Raw genomic sequence first — 21,913 nt, 5'->3', positions numbered from 1 at the left:
CCCACGGGGATGAGCCCACGGGGAGGAACCCACGGGGATGAGCCCACGGGGAGGAACCCACGGGGATGAACCCGCGGGGAGGAACCCACGGGGATGAGCCCGCGGGGATGAGCCCACGGGGATGAGCCCGCGGGGATGAGCCCGCGGGGATGAGTCGCGCGGGGATGAACCCGCGGGGATGAGCCCACGGGGATGAGCCCACGGGGATGAGCCTGCTGGGTTGAACCCACGGGGATGAGCCCACGGGGATGAGCCCACGGGGATGAGCCCACGGGGAGGAACCCACGGGGATGAGCCCACGGGATGAGCCCACGGGGAGGAACCCACGGGGATGAGCCCGCGGGGATGAGCCCGCGGGGAGGAACCCGCGGGGATGAGCCCACGGGGATGAGCCCACAGGGATGAGCCTGCTGGGTTGAACCCGCGGGGATGAACCCACGGGGAGGAACCCACGGGGATGAGCCCACGGGGAGGAACCCACGGGGATGAGCCCACGGGGAGGAACCCACGGGGATGAACCCACGAGGATGAGCCCACGGGGATGAATCCGCGGGGATGAGCCCGCGGGGAGGAACCCACGAGGATGAACCCACGAGGATGAGCCCACGGGGATGAGCCCACGGGACCTGCGCGGCCGGGGTTCGGGTGCTCTGGGGCTACAGCGACCTGTCCCTTCCCCACGGCAGCCCCCGTGAGTGGAGAAGTGCCCGTGCCCTGTCCGTGGGTCCCTTCCAGTGTCCGTGTCCATTATTGTGTCCGTGCGTCCCATCCCTTGTCCCGCCCCGTGTCCGTGTGTCCCGCCCCGTGTCCGTGTGTCCGTGTCCGTGTGTCCGTGTGTCCGTGTCCGTGTGTTTCTCCGTGTGTCCGTGTGTCCCGCCTCGTGCCCGTGTGTCCGTGTGTCCGTGTGCCCGTGTGTCCGTGTGTCCGTGTGCCCGTGTGTCCGTGTGTCCCTCCCCGTGCCCGTGTGTCCGTGTGTCCGTGTGTCCGTGTGTCCCTCCCCGTGTCCGTGTGTCCGTGTGTCCGTGTGTCCGTGTGTCCCTCCCCGTGTCCGTGTGTCCCTCCCCGTGCCCGTGTGTCCGTGTGCTCGTGTGTCCGTGTGTCCGTGTGTCCCTGCCCCGTGCCCGTGTGTCCGTGTGTCCATGTGTCCGTGTGTCCGTGTGTCCGTGTGTCCTGCCCCGTGCCCGTGTGTCCGTGTCCGTGTGTCCGTGTGTCCGTGTCCGTGTGTTTCTCCGTGTGTCCGTGTGTCCCGCCCCGTGCCCGTGTGTCCGTGTGTCCGTGTGCCCGTGTGTCCGTGTGTCTGTGTGTCCGTGTGTCCGTGTGTCCCTCCCCGTGTCCGTGTGTCCGTGTGTCCGTGTGTCCCTCCCCGTGTCCGTGTGTCCCTCCCCGTGTCCGTGTGTCCCTCCCCGTGCCCGTGTGTCCGTGTGTCCGTGTGTCCCTCCCCGTGTCCGTGTGTCCCTCCCCGTGTCCGTGTGTCCGTGTGTCCGTGTGTCCCTCCCCGTGTCCGTGTGTCCCTCCCCGTGTCCGTGTGTCCGTGTGTCCGTGTGTCCCTCCCCGTGTCCGTGTGTCCCTCCCCGTGTCCGTGTGTCCCGCCCCGTGCCCGTGTCCCGCCCCGTGTCCGGTGCCCCCGCTCTGCGTCCTCCGCGCCGCGCGGGGGCGCTGCCGCCGGCGGGTCCCGGAAGGCGGCGCGGGCCGGGGCGGGCGCGGGGCGGGTCGGCGCCTTTGTGTGAGCCGGGCCGGGATGGTGCGGGGCGCCGGGCGGGTAAGGAGCGACCCCCGCCCGCGACCCCCGGCCCCCGCAGGGCCCCCGCGCCGCGCCCCCGCCGCCAGCCCCGCGCCGACCCTCTCCTACCCTCCCCGGGGCCTCCCGCCGCCTTTCGTGGCTCCCCCCGGGGGCCCTTCCTGCCCCCGCTCCCCGGGCCCCACCGGGGCCCCCGCTGTCCGCCCCCCGCCATCTCCTCCCGTTTCTCCCGGGGCAGCTCCGGGACTCCCCGTCCGCCGCCGGCGCGGAGCCCCCCTGGCCGCCCGCGCCCCCCTGGCCGCTGCCCCCCGGCCCCCCAACCCCTGTCCCGCTCCTTCCCCTCCTGCCCCATCCCCACGCCGCAGCAATCGCCCCGGTGCTTTTTGCCTTCCAGAGCCTTCCCCGCGGCATCTCCATCCTCCTCCTCGCCCTCCCCAGCTGCCCGTGGTGTTTTCCCCATCCCTCCGCATCCCGGGGGAGAGCAGCCCGTCCTCTGCGCTTCGGTTTTCCCCGGAGCTGGGGCAGAGGCAGCTCCAGCCCCTCCAAACTCCTGCTCTTTGCTGCCTCCTGGGCTCGCTGTTCCCTGGCTCAGGGAGGGGAAAGCAGGGAATTAGGAATAGGGGAATTAAGGATAGAGTTTCCTGGGTAAGTTCGTGAAATCCCAAGAGCTGTTGAGGCATCTGTGAGCAGGACAGAGGGACAAAGGCAGTGGGACAAGCTGGGAGGACACTGGGGAATGGCCGGTGCGGTGGGACAGGTGTGGTGGCAGCTGAGGAATCTGAGAGAAATCCCGGGGGAATCCATCCCGGGGGAATCCATCCCAGGGGAAATCCACAAGGCTGGAATGCAGAGAATCCCACCTGGGAGCCTGCCGTGTCCTTGTGGCTGCAGGTGGAATCTGAAGTGAAGGAATGAAGTGGCTGCAGCTGGAGGAGACCTAGAGGCAAATCCAACTGGCGTGTCCAGCCTGAGTGGCATCTCTTTGGAGAGGAGCCTCATGCCCAGCTCAGGAAGAGGGAGATGTCTGGAACAGGCTCCAGTTGGATCTCAGGGTCAGCAGGATCTCTGTCCCTGCCCCAACAGCAGTGGGACCTTCAGGCTGCCTCGGAGAGTCAGTGTCTTTTTGTTTTGACTTTGCTGCTTTGCACATCCAGCCTTTTACTTCCCAAAAGTGAGGTGACAAGACAGGTTTAGTCCATCTCCAGCTGAGCAGCTGCTCTGTGGCTCCTCGGAAAGGTGCAGAATGGGAGGTATGACCAGAATGGCGTTGCTTTGGTTGTTAAATAACTTTTTTTTTTGCCTTTCCCCTCTGCAGAGCCCTTTGCCCTGCCAGTTCCTGCTCCCGCCACGGATGAAAGCCTGAAGGCCGAGCTGACCAGGAGAAGGGACTCTTAAGCAGCTGCTAAGATGGGCATGAGGATCAAGCTGCACAGCACCAACCACCCCAACAACCTGCTGAAGGAGCTCAACAAGTGCCGGCTCTCCGAGACCATGTGCGACGTCACCATCCTGGTGGGCTCCCGCTCCTTCGCCGCGCACAAGGCCGTGCTGGCCTGCGCCGCCGGCTACTTCCAGAACCTCTTCCTCAACACGGGGCTGGACGCTGCCAGGACCTACGTGGTGGATTTCATCACGCCAGCCAACTTCGAGAAGATCCTGAGCTTTGTGTACACCTCGGAGCTCTTCACCGACCTCATCAACGTGGGCGTCATCTACGAGGTGGCGGAGCGGCTGGGCATGGAGGATCTGCTGCAGGCCTGTCACTCCACCTTCCCCGACCTGGAGAGCTCGGCCATCACCAAGCAGCCTGCCCTGTCCGTGGGGGAAGGCCGGGCTGGGCCGCTGAGCAGCGCCTCCTCGGAGCAGAGCCACTCTTTGGGGGACATCCGGAGCGGCGCGGAGCACTTCGGCCCCGAGCGGAATTACCTCCTGCACGGGGACATGGTGGGCGGCTACAAAGAGGATGACAGGAGCGCCGTGGGTGAGGCCAGCCAGGCTCTCCCCCTGATGCACCCACAGCAGCCTCCCAAGACAGAGCAGGAGTCGGATCCGGGGCAGTTCGCTCCGGTCGCGGCTCTGGGGGCCCAGCCCGGTGGGAACGTCGTGGCACAGACCACCGGCAGCTCCTGCCCTCAGTACAAGGCCCAGAGCAACGGTGACTACGGCAAGGGCGGCTTCTTCCCCACTGACCCCTCCCTGGATGTCTCCACGGGGAGCAATTCCTGCCCCAGCAACAGCGACCACTCCAAAGAGCAGGGATTCGAGCAGATGGATGAGCTCCAGCTGGAGGATTTGGGAGAGGCCGAGCTGCATTTTGAGGATGCTGGAGAAGAGCTGGTCCCGTCTGAGGAAGTGATTGAGCTGAGCGATGACAGCGAGGAGGAGCTGGCCTTCGAAAGCGACAGCCGGGACAGCAAGGCCATGCCCTGCCAGGTGTGCAAGAAGGTGCTGGAGCCCAACATCCAGCTGATCCGCCAGCACGCCAGGGACCACGTCGACCTGCTCACAGGGAACTGCAAAGTCTGCGAGACCCACTTCCAGGACCGCAACTCCAGGGTCACTCACGTGCTGTCCCACATCGGCATCTTCCTCTTCTCCTGCGACATGTGCGAGACCAAGTTCTTCACCCAGTGGCAGCTGACGCTGCACCGGCGGGACGGGGTCTTCGACAACAATGTCATTGTCCACCCCAGTGACCCCCTGCCGGGGAAGGTGGCCGTGTTTGGGGGAGGGCCCGGGCCCGAGCTGGCCTGCGCTGCCTGCGGGAAGCCCTTGGCCAAAGATTTCCACACGGTCCGCAGCCACCTGCTGGAGCACGTGAACCTGAAGAGCCAGACGTGCGGCGTGTGCGACCAGCGGCACCTGAGCCTCTGCAGCCTGCTGTGGCACACCCTGTCCCACCTGGGCATCTCCGTCTTCTCCTGCTCCGTGTGTGCCAGCAGCTTCGTGGACCGGCAGCTCCTGGAGAAGCACCTGGCCGTGCACCAGCACGTGGAGGAGGCTCTTTTCCAGTGCCACTTCTGCAGCCAGAGCTTCAAGCTGGAAGCCGCCTATCGCTACCACGTCAGCCAGCACAAGTGCGGGGCCAGCCTGGACATCCGGGCGGGATTTGGGGAGCGCCTGCAGCCGCAGGGGCTGCCCAAGAGGAAGCTGCCCGAGGAGTTCCTGAGCGAAGAGCTGGCGCTGCAGAGCCAGCCGGGGAACAGCAAGTACAGCTGCAAGGTGTGTGGCAAGAGGTTCGCCCACACCAGCGAGTTCAACTACCACCGGCGCATCCACACCGGGGAGAAGCCGTACCAGTGCAAGGTGTGCCACAAGTTCTTCCGCGGGCGCTCCACCATCAAGTGCCACCTGCGGACGCACTCGGGGGCCCTCATGTATCGCTGCACGGTGTGTGGCCACTACAGCTCCACGCTCAACCTGATGAGCAAGCACATAGGGGTGCACAAGGGCAGCCTCCCGCCGGACTTCACCATCGAACAGACTTTCATGTACATCATCCATTCCAAAGAGGCCGAGAAAAACACGGATAGCTGATGGGGCACGGCTGGCGGAGGAGCGTTAATGATGGAAGCTGTGGAGGAGGAAAAGGAAAAGAAAAGAAAAGAAAAGAAAAAAAAAAAAGTTGTTTTGTTTTATTTAATGGTCAGGCATCACGGATGGAATTCTTTTTTGGTTTTGGTTTAGGTTTTTTTTTTTTGGTTTTTTTTTTGGTTTTTTTTGGGCCTTCCTAGGGCTTTTTAGATTGGTGGCGTTGTACAAATTAACAGCACGTGAGGTACATCACTGTTTCAAGGAGTCTGTCGTGTTTACTTACCTCTGGTCCTGTTAGAGGGCATCAAGTTCTGTGCTTTTAGCATTTCTCACTAGTTTTTGAGTCTAGATTCTTTTTTTTTTTTTTTTTTTGAGCCTTTTAGCCCACTTGACCAGGCTAACCCTGAGCTTGTCCACAAACTGATGCTGCTAAGATTTTCACACCTGACCTCAGTGGAGAGGGACAGAGCCAGAGCAGGCGCTGGACTCGAAGGAAAGGAACAAAAGAGAAAGAAAAAAGGAAAGAAAAAGACACTCTGGGCATCCCTGGTGTTCTGCTGCTACTGCCAGGAGACGAGCAAAGTGCGCTCTGGGATCGGCCATCGCTGCCGTTGCTGGGGAGAGGAGCAGGAAGCACCTGAGTGTGTAAACAAGGAGGGATCCCAGCAGGGAACCAGGAGCAGGGGATTCACAGATTCCCAGGCCGTGTTTGTTCTGCCGTGGCTGGGACTCGCCGGTGCCCTGAGACCCGGAGGAGGAGCTGAAGGAGTGACACAACCTCCCTGCAGAGCTGGGCAGAGATGGCTGCGTGAGCACGGGGATCTCCTGTAGGACTGCAGAGGGAGGGGAAGCAGGTCCATGCTCCTTGTGGGGTGATTCGTGGTGGCCACAGAGAGCCAGGAGTCTCCTGGCCCTGCCCCAGCCTCACGCTGTGCCCTGGGCAGACGAGTCAGGATGAAGCTGTTGCCTTAACTCCCTGGAAGGAGGAGGGACCCTTCTCCTGCCAGAGGGATCCCCCCTCCCACGCCCTGCATCGCCACATCCCGGACGTGTTCCGGTGGCAAACGCGTGTGCTTGGAGTGCTGTGAGTTTGTTCATGGAGTGGGAGCCACAGCGATGGCTTGGCCTCTCCTGCTGCATGCTGGGCACTTCTGGGGGTTCCCCTGGGTGTGGGGGGCTCTTCTGGGCATGGAGGGGCTCCCCTGGGTGTGGGGGGCTCTCCTGGGCTTGGGTGGCTCTCCCCCTCTGCGTTTCGGTGCCCCTTGGTGCAGGAGGCTCTTCTGGGCATGGGGAGCTGTCCTGGGCACAGGGGTCTCTCTTGGCCCTGTGTCAGGTCCACCTCAGCATGGGGGGCTCTCCTGGCCACTCCTGGGGGTCTCTCCTGGCCACCCTGGCGAGGCCAGCTGGTGCCAACAGTGTTAACACTGGGAAGGGCATGGATTAGCTTCTCCCCTTGTTATCCTGCTGTGGGGCAGAGGTGGGGAGGAACAGATATTTCCAAGCTGGGACTGCCCTTGGGTAACTCATTCTACCTCACAAACAAGGAAGTGCTCGGGGCTCTCCCAGCCTCGGTGGTCGTGGATCGGCTCCTGCGCTTCTGTCGAGTTTTACTGTTACAAAACTAAAACTAAAACTAAAACTAAACTAAACTAAACTAGTGATTTGCAAACCCTGGAAACTCACCCCGCTGCCCCCTCCCTGTGAAGGGACACCCAGGAAGGGACACCTGGGAAGGGACACCCAGGCAGGGCCATCCTGCAGTGGGGGCTGGACTCAGAGAGCTCAGAGCACCCGGGGGTCTCTCTTCCAGCTCCGCCGTGGCCTTGGGCAAGTCACTTCACCTCTTTGCCTCAGTTTCCTCATCTGTAAAATGAGGGTGGTACCTCCCGTGGTACCGACCTACCTCCGGGAGCGGGGAGGGTGCCTGGAGCCTGGCTTTGGAGGAGGGGAGGCACCAGAGCCAGGGTCAGCTCTGGGTTGGCCTGGCTGCTGCAGCTCTGAGTTCTGAACTCCAGGCTCGTGGTCCTGGGGTCACTGTGGAGCTGTGTTAGGTTTTACAAGAGAAGGGGTCGCTTTGGGAATGGCGTGGTGCTCTGGGCAGCGTGGGAGCTGGTGGCACTTTGCTGTGGGCTCCTCTGAGCTGCTCTCTGGGTTCCAGGGTTTGTGTCGTGGAGTCGTGGGATGGATGAGGCTGGAAGGGACCATCGGGAGTCACCCAGTCCCACCCCCTGCTCGTGCAGGGTCCCCTCGAGCGTGGAACTCAGGGCTGTGCCTGGCTGATGGCAGGCTGGGGACAGGGACAGGGATAGGGATGGACACGACCTGCACTGCTCTGGAGGTGGCTGTGAAGGCTGTGAGGGATAGACGAGGCTGGGAGAGCCTTGAGACCCTCCTGGAATGTTCCAGAAGTCGTGGTGAGCGTCAGGGAGGGTCTGCAGCCCCAGATCTCGCTGAGCTGAAAAGCAAAAGCCTTTTGTGCGCATAAACCAAAAAGAGAAGCTTTTACACCGAAACACCAAGGGGCACAGCCAGCCCTTGCTCCTGCCTGGGGGGAAAAGCAGGAGCCCCCCGCTTGCTGCTGGCTCTGATCCAGGGAATTTCTGTTTGCCTGGGTTAAAACGGATCATTCCCACGTGGAACACCCCAAATCAGCAGCAGTGGAGGGGCTGCAGGGACGGGTCTGGACCTGCTGCTGCTGCTCCTGAGGGTGATTCCCAGAGGGCTCAGAAACCTGAGTGGGGGTCCTGGGTGCTCCCGAGCCTTCAGGGGTTGGCAGGGATGTCATCCCTGTCCCCAGCCTGCCTGGGAGTTCCAGTTCAGTTTTGGGAGAGCCAGAGCAGTGGCTCCATGCCAGATTTAGTTCCTTCTCCACCGCCACGGGCAAACCTGGCTGTCTCCTGTCCCCACTGCCCTTGGTGGCTGTGGGGACACCAACCTACCTCCCCTGGGGCAGCCTGAGGTGTTTGCAAAGTGCTTTGGGATCCTGGGGTAGGAGAGGGAGTTGCAGAGGGGAAGTTCTGGAAGCGTCCAGGTCACGGAGCCTCCTGGGGAGCCCAGAGACAGAATCCCCTCTGAGGGCCCTGCTCCGAGCCCAGGCTCACTCCCATCCCCAACACAAAATTCACTTTCCCTGTTCTCAGTGGATCCAGGTCTGCCATCAGAGTAATTGAGCAGAAGAAGAAAGAACAAGAGTTGAACTTGCTGTCTAACCTTTTCGTTAAGTTAATCGTAGGTACTGACCTCCTGCTATTTAAGTGTTTACTATCTATTTGCTGTAAAGTTTTGTATATTTTGTAAACTTCCCCCCCCCCCCAAATCGTAGATGTCTAAAATCGTTGTACATCGGGTTCTTTTCTACTCCATTGTTCAGCACAAAGTGTGGTTTTTATTTAGAATAATAAAATGGAAAACGTTGACCTCTTGTAGCTGCTTCTTTATGAAACGTGTTCCTCCCAGGAGTGCCTGGGAAGCAGGTGAGGCCATCCCTGTATCATGCTCCCACTGGATTTGTGCCATGGCTCCAGGACTGCCTCAGGGGAACAGTTTGGGACATTCCTGTGGGATACAGGAGCAGGAGAGAGTGAGGGGTGCAGCAGCAGCGTGGGAGCAGAGCCCACCCGTTGGGTTTGTGTGCCTGGAGGAGCCTTTTCTGTGCCGTGTTTGCCAGTTCCATGGGCTGGGAACTGAGTACAGAATGGTTTTGAGGGGTCTGGAGCAGCTCAGTGATGAGGAGAGACTGTGGGAGCTGGGCTGGATTAGTCTGGAGGAGACTGAGAGGGGATTCGATCAGTCCATAGAAATATCTCAGATATCTGTATAAATATCTCATTTGAGAGAGGATCTCATCAATCCACAAAAATATCTCAGATATCTCCTTTGAGAGGGGATCTCAATCCATAAAAATATCTCAGATATCTGTATAAACATCTCCTTTGAGAGGGGATCAATTCATAAAAATATCTCAGATATCCATATAAACATTTTATTTGAGAGAGGATCTCAACAATCCATAAAAATATCTCAGATATCTGTATAAATATCTCATTTGAGAGGGGATCAATCCATAAAAATATCTCAGATATCTCCTTTGAGAGGGGGTCTCAATCCATAAAAACATCTCAGATATCTCCTTTGAGAGGGGATCTCAATCCATAAAAATATCTCAGATATCCATATAAACATTTTATTTGAGAGAGGATCTCAACAATCCATAAAAATATCTCAGATATCTGTATAAATATCTCATTTGAGAGGGGATCAATCCATAAAAATATCTCAGATATCTCATTTGAGAGGGGGTCTCAATCCATAAAAATATCTCAGATATCTCCTTTGAGAGGGGATCTCAATCCATAAAAATATCTCAGATATCCATATAAACATTTTATTTGAGAGAGGATCTCAACAATCCATAAAAATATCTCAGATATCTGTATAAATATCTCATTTGAGAGGGAGTCTCATCAATACACAAAAATATCTCAGCTATCTCATTGAGAGGGGATCAATCCATAAAAATATCTCAGATATCTCATTTGAGAGGGGGTCTCAATCCATAAAAATATCTCAGATATCTGTATAAATATCTCATTTGAGAGGGAGTCTCATCAATACACAAAAATATCTCAGCTATCTCCTTGAGAGGGGATCAATCCATAAAAATATCTCAGATATCCATATAAACATCTCATTTGAGAGGGGATCTCAACAATCCATGAAAATATCTCAGCTATCTCATTTGAGAGGGGATCTCAATCCATAAAAATATCTCAGATATCTCATTTGAGAGGGGATCTCAATCCATAAAAATATCTCAGATATCCATATAAACATCTCATTTGAGAGGGGATCTCAACAATCCATGAAAATATCTCAGCTATCTCATTTGAGAGGGGGTCTCAATCCATAAAAATATCTCAGATATCTCATTTGAGAGGGGATGTCAACAATCCATAAAAATATCTCAGATATCTCATTTGAGAGGGGGTCTCATCAGTCCATAACAATACCTCAAAGGTGGTTGCCAAGAGGATGGTGCCAGACTTTTCAGTGGTGTGACAGGACAAGGAGCAGTGGCCATAAATGAAACCACAAGACGTTCCACCTCGACACAAGGAAGAACTTCCCGTGGAGGTGGGAACAGGGTGCCCCAGCCCAGGTCACCGCATGGGTCACAATTTATTTAAGGCCACTCTGGCCCTAGGGTCTATGGACAAAAGTGCAGAGGAATTAAGACAGCTAAAAAATTACATTTATTAGGTGAAATACCAAATTTTACATGTTTAAGTATCTTGAATATATTTTTTTGCCCTGGTGAGTGGCTGGTTGTGTATTTATGATCCATTTCTTCCTTGGACATGGGAGGGAATTAGCAAAGGGAAGCTCAGGGAGGATTTGGGATCGGGGAATGAAGGTGGTGGGGTCCTGTGGGTGCAGAGCTCAGCCTGGGGGTCTCACAGCCCCCGGGGTTCTGCACTCACAGGTGTGAGGAGCAGAGTAGGGGAACGGCCTCAGCTGCTGCCCTGAGCAGGGAATTCCGACCAGGGTTTCTGTGTAAGAGGTGGATTTGGATTGTTCCCTCAGTGCTCCTGTCCTGGGATACAGAGGAACATCCCTGCAGAAGGAACCCTGAGGAATTTAGGGGTTTACCCCATCAGGGACCCCTGGAAGTGGCAGAGCTTTCCCAGCCAGCCCCGTGATAACCCCATATCCGTCTCACCCCCTGCTCATGGGCTTCTCCCGGGACATCCTGCTCCCACCCCTGCGCCAGCATCCTGTCCCCAGAACTGCTTATGCTTTGCTTTTTTCACGACGTGTTCCTCGAGCAGCTCAAGGCCTTTGGTAGATTTATGGTCGCTCCGTCACCTTCCCCCAGCGAGGGCCCGACCCGCAGCACGTGACTGGGATCAGGATCCAGACGAGGATGAACTTTCTCCGGATGCTCCAGTTCCTTGCACAGCACAAGCCCGGCCCGTGCTCCAGCTCTGAGGTTTTCTGCACATACCCATGCTCCCACAGGGACTTTGGTGGAAGGGGAAGGGCTGTTGGAGCCCGATGGATGTTGAGAAATGCATCCAGTGGCCATAAAAGCCTGCCAGGGGATGCTCCAGAGGAGGCTGGAGTTAATGGGATGGGGGACCAAAAATCAGTCTGGAGTAAAACTCAGTTTAGCCCTTACTAATTTACAAGTGGGTTTGCAAAATTGCTCTGAAGGAGTGGTTGATCTCGAATCCAAGATGTTCCCCCCCTCAAATCTGTGCCCTGCTCAGCCCCTTGGGCTGCTTCACCTTCATCTCTCAAAAATCAGGCTCTGGACGTTGCTGGGCACTGTGGGGGGAGGTTTGTGTTCCAAAGGGATGATTCCTTCTCTCCCACCCGGGATGGCACTCACCAGGCCATGCCGTGCCCAGGGCTGGGGGTCAGGGGCAGTTTGAGGATGCAGGAATGCCCATGATGGGGCAGATGGTGCACTCCAGCCCCACAGTTTGGGGCAGGATGGGGCTCTGATCTTGGGGTTGGGTTGTGTCAGACACTGAGTGGAGTAACAAGCTTTATTATTGCAAGGGTTTCTCTTGTCAACCGGGAAATACAATTTTCTCTTATCCTTTCTTTAGGCTGGACACAGCAGCACTCCAGAGGCAAGATGTCCGTAGCTCCCAGCTCTCCTCAAAGCTGGCACCTCAACCTGCCACGGGAGGTGCCCAGCCAAGAAGGGCCGTGCCCAAGCAAGTTGTGTCCTCAGCAGCAGGAAAACCGATCCCACTGTCCCCAGGGAGCCACCACGACGGAGGCTGGGAGAGTCTGACCTCCCCTTAGTTGGGAGGGCTGTTGTCCTTCGCGATGACTATGGAGTGCTGCGTGCTGGAGGAGGAGTTGCCCATGCCCTTCTGGCCACCGTGGTCCTTTGGGATGTACTTGACCACGGCAGAGATGAGCTTGCTGCGGAAGTTCTTGCTGAGGAAGTTGTAGAGGATGGGGTTGACGACGCAGTGGAGCAGCGTGAAGCAGTCTATGATGTCGTAGAAGAAGTAGAGCAAGTGGGCGAAGGTGCAGTGCAGGATGATGTGGTTGCCCTCGAGGGTGAGCAGCGTCAGCACGGCGTGGAAGGGCAGCCAGCTGAGCAGGAACACCCCGATGTAGGCGTAGATGAGCAGGCAGTGCTTGCGGCTCTCCGGCTTGGTGCGCCGGATGAACCGCGCCGTCAGCACGTTGAACACCGCGATGATGGGGAACGGGATGAGGAAGCCGATGGTGGTGGTGGCCAAGCTGACCGCCAGCGCCCACTCGTCGTAGGTCTCGAAGGGGGCCATGAAGATGCAGATGGGCTCCCCAGTGTTGACCAGCTGCATGTGAGCCACCTCCAGGACGGGGATGGCGGCGGCCAGGACCCAGCTGCAGGCGCAGACCACGCGGCGCGCGCGGTGCTGGTGCCGGTGCCAGAAGAGGGAGGAGCTGGTCAGGGTCACGTAGCGATCCACGCTCAGGCAGGTGAGGAAGAAGATGCTGGCGTACATGTTGGCGAAGTAGAAGTAGTGGGTGAAGCGGCAGAGGAAGCTGCCCCAGAGCCAGGTGTAATCCAGCATCACCTCCAGCATCCAGATGGGCAGCGAGAGCAGCACCCCGAGGTCAGCGATGGCCATGTTGATGATGTAGAGGTTGACCAAGCTCTTGTTGCCCCGTGTCTGCCAGTTGACCCAGATGACGAGGAGGTTCTCCACCAAGCCCACCACGAAGATGACCAGGTAGAGGATGAAGAGAATCACTCGCTTGATGTTCTCATCCAGGCTGAACTCACAGTAGGTGTAGGTGTGGTTCAGGAGGTAGAACAGCTCGGACAAGTTGTGGTAGTCCCCGTACTCACTTGGGACAGTGTGTGTCTCCACGGGGACAGTGCTCACCTCGGCCATCCTGGTGGCTGCAGGGAAAGGGAGAGCACTGAGCTGGGCCGCCTGAAACAGAGACCCATTGTGTGGGGCTCAAAAAGATCCTTCTGGGGGCTTCTAACCTAATTTTTACTCCCATGGTGACTCCCTACATCAACCTTCGAAAGATGCTGAGTCCACCCAGGTGATCCCCTCACATCCCAGGATAAATGCCAGCCACAAACTACAGTCACCACGTGTGGTGGCTGTTCCCTGTCCCAGAGCCTGGCCTGGGGCACAGACAGGTTCGGTGACTCTGTCCCAGAGACAGCTCCAGCGGGAAAGCCCCCGCTCCCACCGGAGCCATCGAGGACATCCAAGTAGGTGACAAAATTATACATTTCAGGGAAATGCAGTTGACCTGAACATCCTCTTATTGCCCCAAGTGAGAGCTCCGATCCCAGCACAGCTGCATCCGCACAGCGAAGACGCTGCGGAGCCCGTCCAGCCTCGTGCTGCTGGAGGTGTCCAGGAGCAGCCGTTCCTTGGGAATGCTGCGGGACTCTGCCCTTCCAGCGGGGTCTTCCCGCTTCACTTGGAGCCTGGCAAGCCGGGACCAAGCCACAGCTGGTGTCCCCCGTGGGAGCATCATCCCTGTGGCACCCACCCAGGCTGACACCCACCGGCTCCAAAAGCAGGGGGAGGCTGGACCTGCCACCCCCAGGGCTCCTGAACCTCCCGTCCTCTCTGCACTGCAGGTCCTGAGAGGCTGCTGGGGCTGAGAGACAGATGGAAGATGGGACAGATGGACGGGAGAGGGGATATATGGATATATGGACAGGAGAAGGGACAGAGAAATGGGCGAGGGGACAGGTGGATGGTAAAGGGGACAGACAGACAGGAGAAAGGACAGGCAGACAGGACCAGGGACAGACAAACGGGAGAAGGGACAGGCAGACAGGACCAGGGACAGACAAACGGGAGAGAGGACAGGCAGACAGGACCAGGGACAGACAAACGGGAGAAAGGACAGGCAGACAGGACCAGGGACAGACAAACGGGAGAAAGGACAGGCAGACAGGACCAGGGACAGACAAACGGGAGAAAGGACAGGCAGACAGGACCAGGGACAGACAAACGGGAGAAAGGACAGGCAGACAGGACCAGGGACAGACAAACGGGAGAAAGGACAGGCAGACAGGACCAGGGACAGACAAACGGGAGAAAGGACAGGCAGACAGGACCAGGGACAGACAAACGGGAGAAAGGACAGGCAGACAGGACCAGGGACAGACAAACGGGAGAAAGGACAGGCAGACAGGACCAGGGACAGACAAACGGGAGAAAGGACAGGCAGACAGGACCAGGGACAGACAAACGGGAGAAAATACAGGCAGACAGGACCAGGGACAGACAAACGGGAGAAGGGACGCACAGATGAGAGAGGGGACAGATGGGTGGTAAAGGGGACGGACGGACAGGAGAAGGGACACGAGGGATGAAGGACGGAGCTGGCTCACCGGCGGCTGGGCAAGGGCTGTGCTGGGGCTGCTCGGGAGCGGGGGGGTCGGATCCTCTCGGCTCGGCAGCTCAAGCGCCTCTGGGCACGGAGCTCGGGTGGGCTTGGTGGCCGCTTGCTGGGCAGGAAATGACCGTCGTGGTGCAACATCCTGAGACAGCCCAGCGCGGGTGACATTTGACTGGATTTCCAGCGCCGGGACTCGGCTCCCATTTGATTTTGCCGCAGGGTGGGGACAGGCGCGGGGAGGCCCTGGGCAGGTGTCGGTGTGGAAGCCGCAGGTGCCTGGGGATGGACGGGGGTCCCCGAGGATTCCTGAGTGTCCCCTCCACTGTCACCCCACTGGTGAATCCTGCCTGGATCCTTCTGTGGGGAAAATACATCCCAGGTCCTGCCCCGGCACTGGGAATCCTGAGGGGTTGGGGTGGGTTATAACAGAGGTGCCAAAGCTGTCCCTGATGCCACCCCGATATCAGAGTGAGCTCAGGGTTCTTTTCGGGGGGAAAGGGCTGAAAGCTGAACTCTCTGCCCGGGTAGCGCTCCTGCAGGAGCCGGTGGCAGATGGATGTCGCCAGAGAAGCACCTCTGGCCGAGCAGCAATTAATCACCGAGCCGTGATTGCCCCGCGGTCTGGCAGGGGAAGCCAGGGGGCTCAAGCCTTGCCCCGGCGCTGGGGAGGGGGCTGATAGGCAGAAAATTTTGCATCGGGCTGCAAGTCCTGCGAAACAATTGCAGGAAATCTCCTTTTTTCCAGTGCAGCCAAGACTGCGGGATCAACAATTGGCTCGGAAGGAAGGCACGGGGAGCGGGGAAGCGCGAGGGCACTGATAAGTCGGGGCTCACAACAACAAGCCCAGCGCTGGTGACCCCGTGTGCAGGTACCAACCCTGGCGGGACCGGCTTCCAAACAGGAACTCGGCAGCTTCGTGCTGGCCCCGGGCACATTTTGGCTCAGCTGGGGCCGTGGGGGTGGTGAGGGGCCGCTCTGCCACCGAGGGGCTGGGGGGCTTTGCCCCACCCGAGGGGGAAGCAATGCTCAGCTGGTTCTATTTAACGGGTCAGGCAATTTCCACACCGAACTCTGGGGCTGAGCAGGATCTGGGAGCCGTCAAGGATTGTGCAGGGGCTGCTGATCCTGGTGGCAATAGCGAGGTCTGGGAGCCGGCTGTATTTCCAAGCTAGCTGAGCCGCGGGCTTGGGGCAGGCGGCTCAGCCCCTTCTGCCCATCCCTCCCGCAATGTTAGAGCGCCCCGAGGAAATGTGTGCCCAGAAACCCTCAGCCTCCCTCAGGGTCTCTGGAGAGGTGGGCTCCAAGCAGAGGCAGCCCGGGGATCTGCCGTTCTCCCGTTCCTTCCCTGCCCGGGCAGCCGTCGCCGGCCCGCGGTGCTGCCCGCGGCTGCGGGCACAGATGTCCCACGGCAGGTACAGCCGAGGCTGCAGCTCCCGGGGGGATGGCACGTCGCATCCCGGCCCCCGGGGACACGCGGGCCCCGAACGCGACGTGCGGGGGCTGCAAAGTCTCGTTGTACTTTCTAAGCCAAAGAAAACACTTCGGAAAACCTTCCTTGGCTGGGGAAACAGCTCGGCGAGCTGAACGCAGCTTGTGCAAGGTCCCGGGGTCCTCCTCATCCCTCTCGCCCTCCCCGTCGCGTCTCGGGGGTCCCGGTGAGGCGTGGGATCGGCCTTTGCCAGAGCTGGGGGCAGGAGGACTGCAAAGGCGCTGCTCTGGTCCCGCAGGCAAGTGCACAATCTCAGAGGCCTGTCCCTCACCTAGTGATCGCTAATCAGCTCTTAATTAGCTCGATGAGTGACGCGGGGATCAACGCCCACGAGCCCAGGGGATGGATAAACAGCGCGCAGCCTTTCCCAGCCCGTTCCCTGCCAGCCGAGCCGGGGTATCCCGGCTGGCACAGGCAGCAGCCGGGATCCTGCCACGGTGGGACGGGTCACCAGCACCGTGGCCAAGTGGCCATCGGACACCTCCAAGTCCCAGCATTGCACCGCCTTTACTGAGCACGTTCTCGAGGGAGGGAGACACCCACGGGCGCCCTGTCCATGTCCTCGCTCTGGCGGCCATCAGGGGATCCCGCTGGCCGGGATGGGCAGAAAGAAGCCAAGGATGCTGTCGGACAGCCAGGCCGGGCAGTAGCTGAGGGGCAGGAAGATGAGCCAGGCGTCCCAGCCGGCGGCGTAGCGGCTGCGGGGGCAGCGGGAGAGCAGCGCGTGTGTCATGGCATCGGTGACGAGCGACAGGCGGGAGCTGCTCAGGCGGTGCAGCAGCGTGGTGCTCTTGGCATCTGGGTGGGCAGAAGGGGGTCAGCCCGATGGAGGTGGGGTCAGCGGGGGTGGTGGTGCGGTGTGGGGATGGACTCACATTTGTCCAGGTAGTGGCGGCCATAGGCTGCCTGGGCTTCTGCCGGGAGCCGCTCCCAGAGGCGAACGAAGCTCTTCACCAGCGGGGTGGGGTCGATCATTCCCGTCTGGAAGCCTCCAGGTTCGATGATGGAGACCTGCACCCCGAAGGGACGCAGCTCCCGCCTGCCCGAGGTGGGGGCGTCAGCGGGAGCTGCTGCCCCGAGGAGGGCAGAGACCGGGCGGGGGGAGCAAGAGGGTGCTCGTGACACCCCCCAGGCATTCCATCATGGGCACAGGGGAACCTTGTCCTTGCTCCATGGATCCTGAGACATCCCCCGACCTCCGTGCCCCGAGACCCCTCTGGATCCCGGGATCCTGGAATCCCCCTGAACCTCAGTGCCTCGGGACCACCCCAGACCCCGGAGCATTCCTGGATCCCGGGACGTCCCCGAATCTCAGAGCCCCGGGACTCACCCAGCCCCCAGAATTCCGGACCCTGGGACACCCCGGGACACCGGGACCTCCTGGACTGGTCCATCCCCCCCGTCCCAGGATCCCTCTAGAGCTTTGCTCCAGAGCTCCTTGAAACACTTCCCCTGGTTGCACACCCACGGCTCCAGCCCTGCCCACGCTCCCAGCCCGCTTGTGGTCAGCGTTTCACAAACTCTCTGGGGAACATGTAACCGGGAGTGAATGCGCAAATAAAACCCTGCCAGAGGACAGCGGGGCAACGCTGGGACTGCTAGACGAGCACGGGAGAGCTGCGGGGGCTGCCACAGCCATACCTCAGGCTGTCAGAGAAGGCTTCCACGCCGTACTTGGAGATGCAGTAGCCGCCACCGAAGCAGGACACGCGGCCCATCACGCTGGCCACGTTGACCACGCGGCCCCGCGCCCGCCGCACCAGCGGCAGGAGGCTCAGTGTCACCTCCACCAGCCCCACCAGATTGACATCCAGCACCTTGACAAAGTCCTCCTTGGTCAGCCACTCGTTCGGGGCGGTGGGGATGGCGATGCCTGCGTTGTTCACCAGCCCCCAGAGCCCTGGAGAGGGGATGGGATGAGCTGGGGCTGTCCCAAGGCCCTGCCCCAGTCTCGCCTGTGCTGGCACAAGCAAGCAAGGTGGCAGGAGAGCTGTTGGGGTAATCAGCTCTTAATTAGCTGATTTTCCGGGGGGAAAGGGCTGAAAGCTGAACTCTCTGCCCGGGCAGCGCTCCCGCAGGAGCTGATGGCAGATGGATGTCGCCAGAGAAGCACCTCTGGCCAGGCAGCAATTAATCACCGAGCCGTGATTGCCCCGCGGTCTGGCAGGGGAAGCCAGGGGGGACAACAGGGGGGGCAGCCCCGTTCTACCTTGGTCACCCACACGCTCCCGGACCCAGGCGGTGACATCGGCGATGCTCTTGCTGGAGGTGACGTCCAGCAGGACGGTCTGCAGCCGGTTGGAGGTGGCCGCCCGCAGCTGCGCGGCCCCGGTGTCGGTCAGGCAGGCGGCCAGCACCCGCAGCCCCCGCGCGTCCAGCTGCCGCGCCAGCAGGTTCCCGAAGCCGCTGTCGCACCCTGTGATCAGCACGTGCTTCTCCGAGAGCCGCGGCACCGTCTGCCGCTCCCGGTGCCAGCGCCGCAGCAGGAGCAGCCCCAGCAGCACGGCCACCACGTACAGCCACATCCTCGGCGGTGGCACCGCTCGGTGACAGCCCGTGCCAGCCGCGCTCCGGCCGCACTTATAGAGCCGGGATTGCGGCAGCACCCGGGGTGAATTTTGTCACCCTGATGTCACCCTGATTTGTAGTTTTTGTAATTCCCGGCTTTGCCTTGCACCACTCCCTGTGCCTGGGCTCTGCTGTGCCCTTAGCAGGTGGATCCCAATGTCCCACAGAGCTGGATTTGGTGGAACCCTCCAGACACCGTCAGCAGCACCAACCCTGCATCTTTCCATCTGTCCCAGTGTTGGTGGGCAACAGTGTCCCCAAATGTGGTGATGGAGCAGGACAGTCCCCCCCAAACAGCTCTGCAGGAGGAGGAGGAAGAAGAGGAAGTAGAGGAGGAGGATTCTGTAAGAGGCTGCTTGGTTCTTTGCCTAGAGGGAAATCTGCTCAGGTTGGAACAGGTCTGAGTTTTACTTGCATGTGTCAATCCTGGGGTGTCAGTCTGGGCAAGACCCCTGGCACCTTGTCCGGGGCTGGATCCTGAACACAGCAGGTGCTCAGCAGAAGAGCCAGAGCCTCCAGGCACAGCCTCGGTGCCACAGCCTGAGAGTGACACCACGCTCAGCCAGGAGGGGACAGAGGGTCTTTATTCAGGACAAACCCATCCATGAGAGGGGGACAGAGGGTCAGACATGCAGTTACAAATTCAGTGACTTCAGTGTGGCCTTGGCTGCAGCCAATTTTGGATCCCACCATGTATTATTGGATCTCATTCTGATCCTGGCTGCCAGCTGCAACCCTACCTTAAGCTTTCCCAACAGATTTGGGGTAGAAAAAGGTGAACAGGGCGTCGCTGAGGGCTGAGGGCAGGTAGCTGAGGGGGAGGTAGAGCAGCTTGGCGTCCCAGCCAGCGGAGTAACGGGTGCGGGGGTGGAGGCTGGTCAGCGCGTGCTCCATGCAGTTGGTGACCAGTGACAGGTTGGAGTTGTAGCTTTTCTGCAGCAGCTTGAGCAATGCCACAACTGCAGAGGCAGAAAATGCCACTGAGACCCTGGAGCTGCGTGGAGCCATGGGGTGTTGGGGCAGTGGGACCCCCATGGGACCCTCGTGGCCCTGGGAATGTGCCTTGTGTGAGGAGAGAAAGAGGATCACTCAGCCTTTGGGGGAGGTACTTACGCTCCCTTAAGTAATTCTCCCCGTAACTCGCTTTGATTTCCTCAGGAAGCTTCTCCCAGCTGGCATAAAAATTCTTCTCCAGGTTCTCAACATTGGTGATCATCGTGTTGAAGTAGCCCGGCTCAATCACACAGACCTTCACCCCGAAGCTCTGCATCTCGAGCCTGGAAGGGATTGAATCCCGTGGGACATGGGAGCAGCACCTGAGCATGTCCGTGCCTGCATCTCCCATGGGATGCAGCCTCATGCCAGAGGCATGGAGCAGAGCCTGGCCATGCCAGTGCACCCTGTGCCAGGCTGGCACATGGCTGAGACAGTGTGCCAGCAAACATTTGCCACATTTGGATGGGTTGGGAACAAAGCAAAGCTCGGGGCAGCAGGGCCATGTCCTGCAGGATCTCGGACAGGGGCAATGTCCACAGGGGAGGCTCCATGCCCGGATAGGAGCTGCTCACACTTCAGCAGCAGATACGAGTTCAACCTGTGCTCAGTCACGGCTGTGCGAGGATGGGAGTTGATCACTGTGCCAGACAAAGTCCAGAAAAACAAATTGGGAAATCAAGATGAAACCTGTTTGTCTAGATTTACCTGAGGCTGTCAGAGAAGGCTTCCACGCCGTACTTGGAGATGCAGTAGCCACCGCCGAAGAAGGACACGCGGCCCATCACGCTGGCCACGTTGACCACGCGGCCCCGCGCCCGCCGCACCAGCGGCAGGAGGCTCAGTGTCACCTCCACCAGCCCCACCAGGTTGACATCCAGCACCTTGACAAAGTCCTCCTTGGTCAGCCACTCGTTCGGGGCGGTGGGGATGGCGATGCCTGCGTTGTTCACCAGCCCCCAGAGCCCTGGAGAGGGGATGGGATGAGCTGGGGCTGTCCCAAGGCCCTGCCCCAGTCTCGCCTGTGCTGGCACAAGCAAGCAAGGTGGCAGGAGAGCTGTTGGGGTAATCAGCTCTTAATTAGCTGATTTTTCGGGGGGAAAGGGCTGAAAGCTGAACTCTCTGCCCGGGCAGCGCTCCCGCAGGAGCCGGTGGCAGATGGATGTCGCCAGAGAAGCACCTCTGGCCAGGCAGCAATTAATCACCGAGCCGTGATTGCCCCGCGGTCTGGCAGGGGAAGCCAGGGGGGACTACAGGGGGGGCAGCCCCGTTCTACCTTGGTCACCCACACGCTCCCGGACCCAGGCGGTGACATCGGCGATGCTCTTGCTGGAGGTGACGTCCAGCAGGACGGTCTGCAGCCGGTTGGAGGTGGCCGCCCGCAGCTGCGCGGCCCCGGTGTCGGTCAGGCAGGCGGCCAGCACCCGCAGCCCCCGCGCGTCCAGCTGCCGCGCCAGCAGGTTCCCGAAGCCGCTGTCGCACCCTGTGATCAGCACGTGCTTCTCCGAGAGCCGCGGCACCGTCTGCCGCTCCCGGTGCCAGCGCCGCAGCAGGAGCAGCCCCAGCAGCACGGCCACCACGTACAGCCACATCCTCGGCGGTGGCACCGGCACCGGCACCGGGATGAGGAGTAGGAAGGGAGAGGGAGCGGTTTGTCCCGACCTTGGCTTTGCCGCTGTTAATAATTAATTCGTGGACTCCTGGGCAACGATCGCGGAGATTCCGCTGGGCCTCCGGGCACTACCGGGATGCGGGATCGGCTCCGCCCCGTCCTCTCACGGGGCTCCTCCCGCTGCTGCCGCCCGGAGCCCGCCGGGCTGCGGGCAGTGCCCCGGGATGTGTCCCGGGGCTTCGCTCCCGCCGCTCTCGCGGGGAACAGTTAACGGGAGCAGGGCAGCGCCCCGGGGTTCCCGCACCGCTGCGCTGCCCTCCCGGGAAGCCCCCGGACCCCGCGACCACCCCGGAGCCCGGAACATCCCCGCGCCCCCCCGCCCTGGGAGCTCTCCGGGTCACGGGACAACCCCGGGACCCTCCCAGATCCTGGGACCGTCCCGAAAGCCGAGACTGCCTGGACCTCAGCACCCCAGGGTCTACCGGACGCCGGGACAATCCCGGACAGCCCTTCCTGGGACCCTCTTGGACACCGGGACACCCCCGGAGCCCCACGCCCCCGGACCTCTCCGGATCCCGGGATATCCCC

The 21,913-nt window shown here is 60.0% G+C and overlaps 4 protein-coding genes across 4 annotated transcripts in view; 1 reads left to right on the top strand and 3 right to left on the bottom strand.

Annotated features, from left to right (window-relative positions):
- GPR182 (G protein-coupled receptor 182) overlaps positions 1-15,038 on the bottom strand; it is an 88,825-nt gene extending 73,787 nt beyond the window's left edge. Inside the window, exons 1-2 of the mRNA XM_068212620.1 lie at positions 14,655-15,038; positions 11,958-13,187 (exon numbers count right to left, since the gene is read on the bottom strand). Of these exons, the coding sequence (XP_068068721.1) occupies positions 12,085-13,179 (1,095 nt within the window). The 5' untranslated portion in view covers positions 13,180-13,187; positions 14,655-15,038 and the 3' untranslated portion in view covers positions 11,958-12,084. The remainder of the gene's footprint in view (positions 1-11,957; positions 13,188-14,654) is intronic.
- Positions 1,647-8,688, top strand: ZBTB39 (zinc finger and BTB domain containing 39). The gene is made up of 2 exons (XM_068212571.1): positions 1,647-1,759; positions 3,054-8,688. Exon 2 carries the CDS (start codon positions 3,146-3,148, stop codon positions 5,273-5,275), a length of 2,130 nt encoding a protein of 709 aa, XP_068068672.1. The 5' UTR covers positions 1,647-1,759; positions 3,054-3,145; the 3' UTR covers positions 5,276-8,688.
- A 1,657-nt stretch (positions 15,039-16,695) lies between the features above and the next one.
- Positions 16,696-18,713, bottom strand: LOC137486992 (retinol dehydrogenase 16-like). The gene is made up of 4 exons (XM_068212628.1): positions 18,362-18,713; positions 17,794-18,052; positions 17,028-17,191; positions 16,696-16,950 (listed from the first exon to the last, which is right to left on the bottom strand). The coding sequence occupies exons 1-4, from the start codon at positions 18,675-18,677 to the stop codon at positions 16,730-16,732; spliced, it is 960 nt and encodes a 319-aa protein (XP_068068729.1). The 5' UTR covers positions 18,678-18,713; the 3' UTR covers positions 16,696-16,729.
- A 624-nt stretch (positions 18,714-19,337) lies between these two features.
- LOC137486993 (retinol dehydrogenase 16-like) lies at positions 19,338-21,404 on the bottom strand. The gene is made up of 4 exons (XM_068212629.1): positions 20,990-21,404; positions 20,422-20,680; positions 19,834-19,997; positions 19,338-19,679 (listed from the first exon to the last, which is right to left on the bottom strand). The coding sequence occupies exons 1-4, from the start codon at positions 21,303-21,305 to the stop codon at positions 19,462-19,464; spliced, it is 957 nt and encodes a 318-aa protein (XP_068068730.1). The 5' UTR covers positions 21,306-21,404; the 3' UTR covers positions 19,338-19,461.
- Between the last annotated feature and the right edge of the window lie 509 nt (positions 21,405-21,913).

This window comes from Anomalospiza imberbis, chromosome 22, assembly GCF_031753505.1.
Source record: "Anomalospiza imberbis isolate Cuckoo-Finch-1a 21T00152 chromosome 22, ASM3175350v1, whole genome shotgun sequence".
NCBI classification, from domain to species: domain Eukaryota; kingdom Metazoa; phylum Chordata; class Aves; order Passeriformes; family Viduidae; genus Anomalospiza; species Anomalospiza imberbis.
The sequence above is the reverse complement of the archived record's forward strand: the minus strand, read 5'-3'. Positions and strand labels throughout refer to the sequence as shown.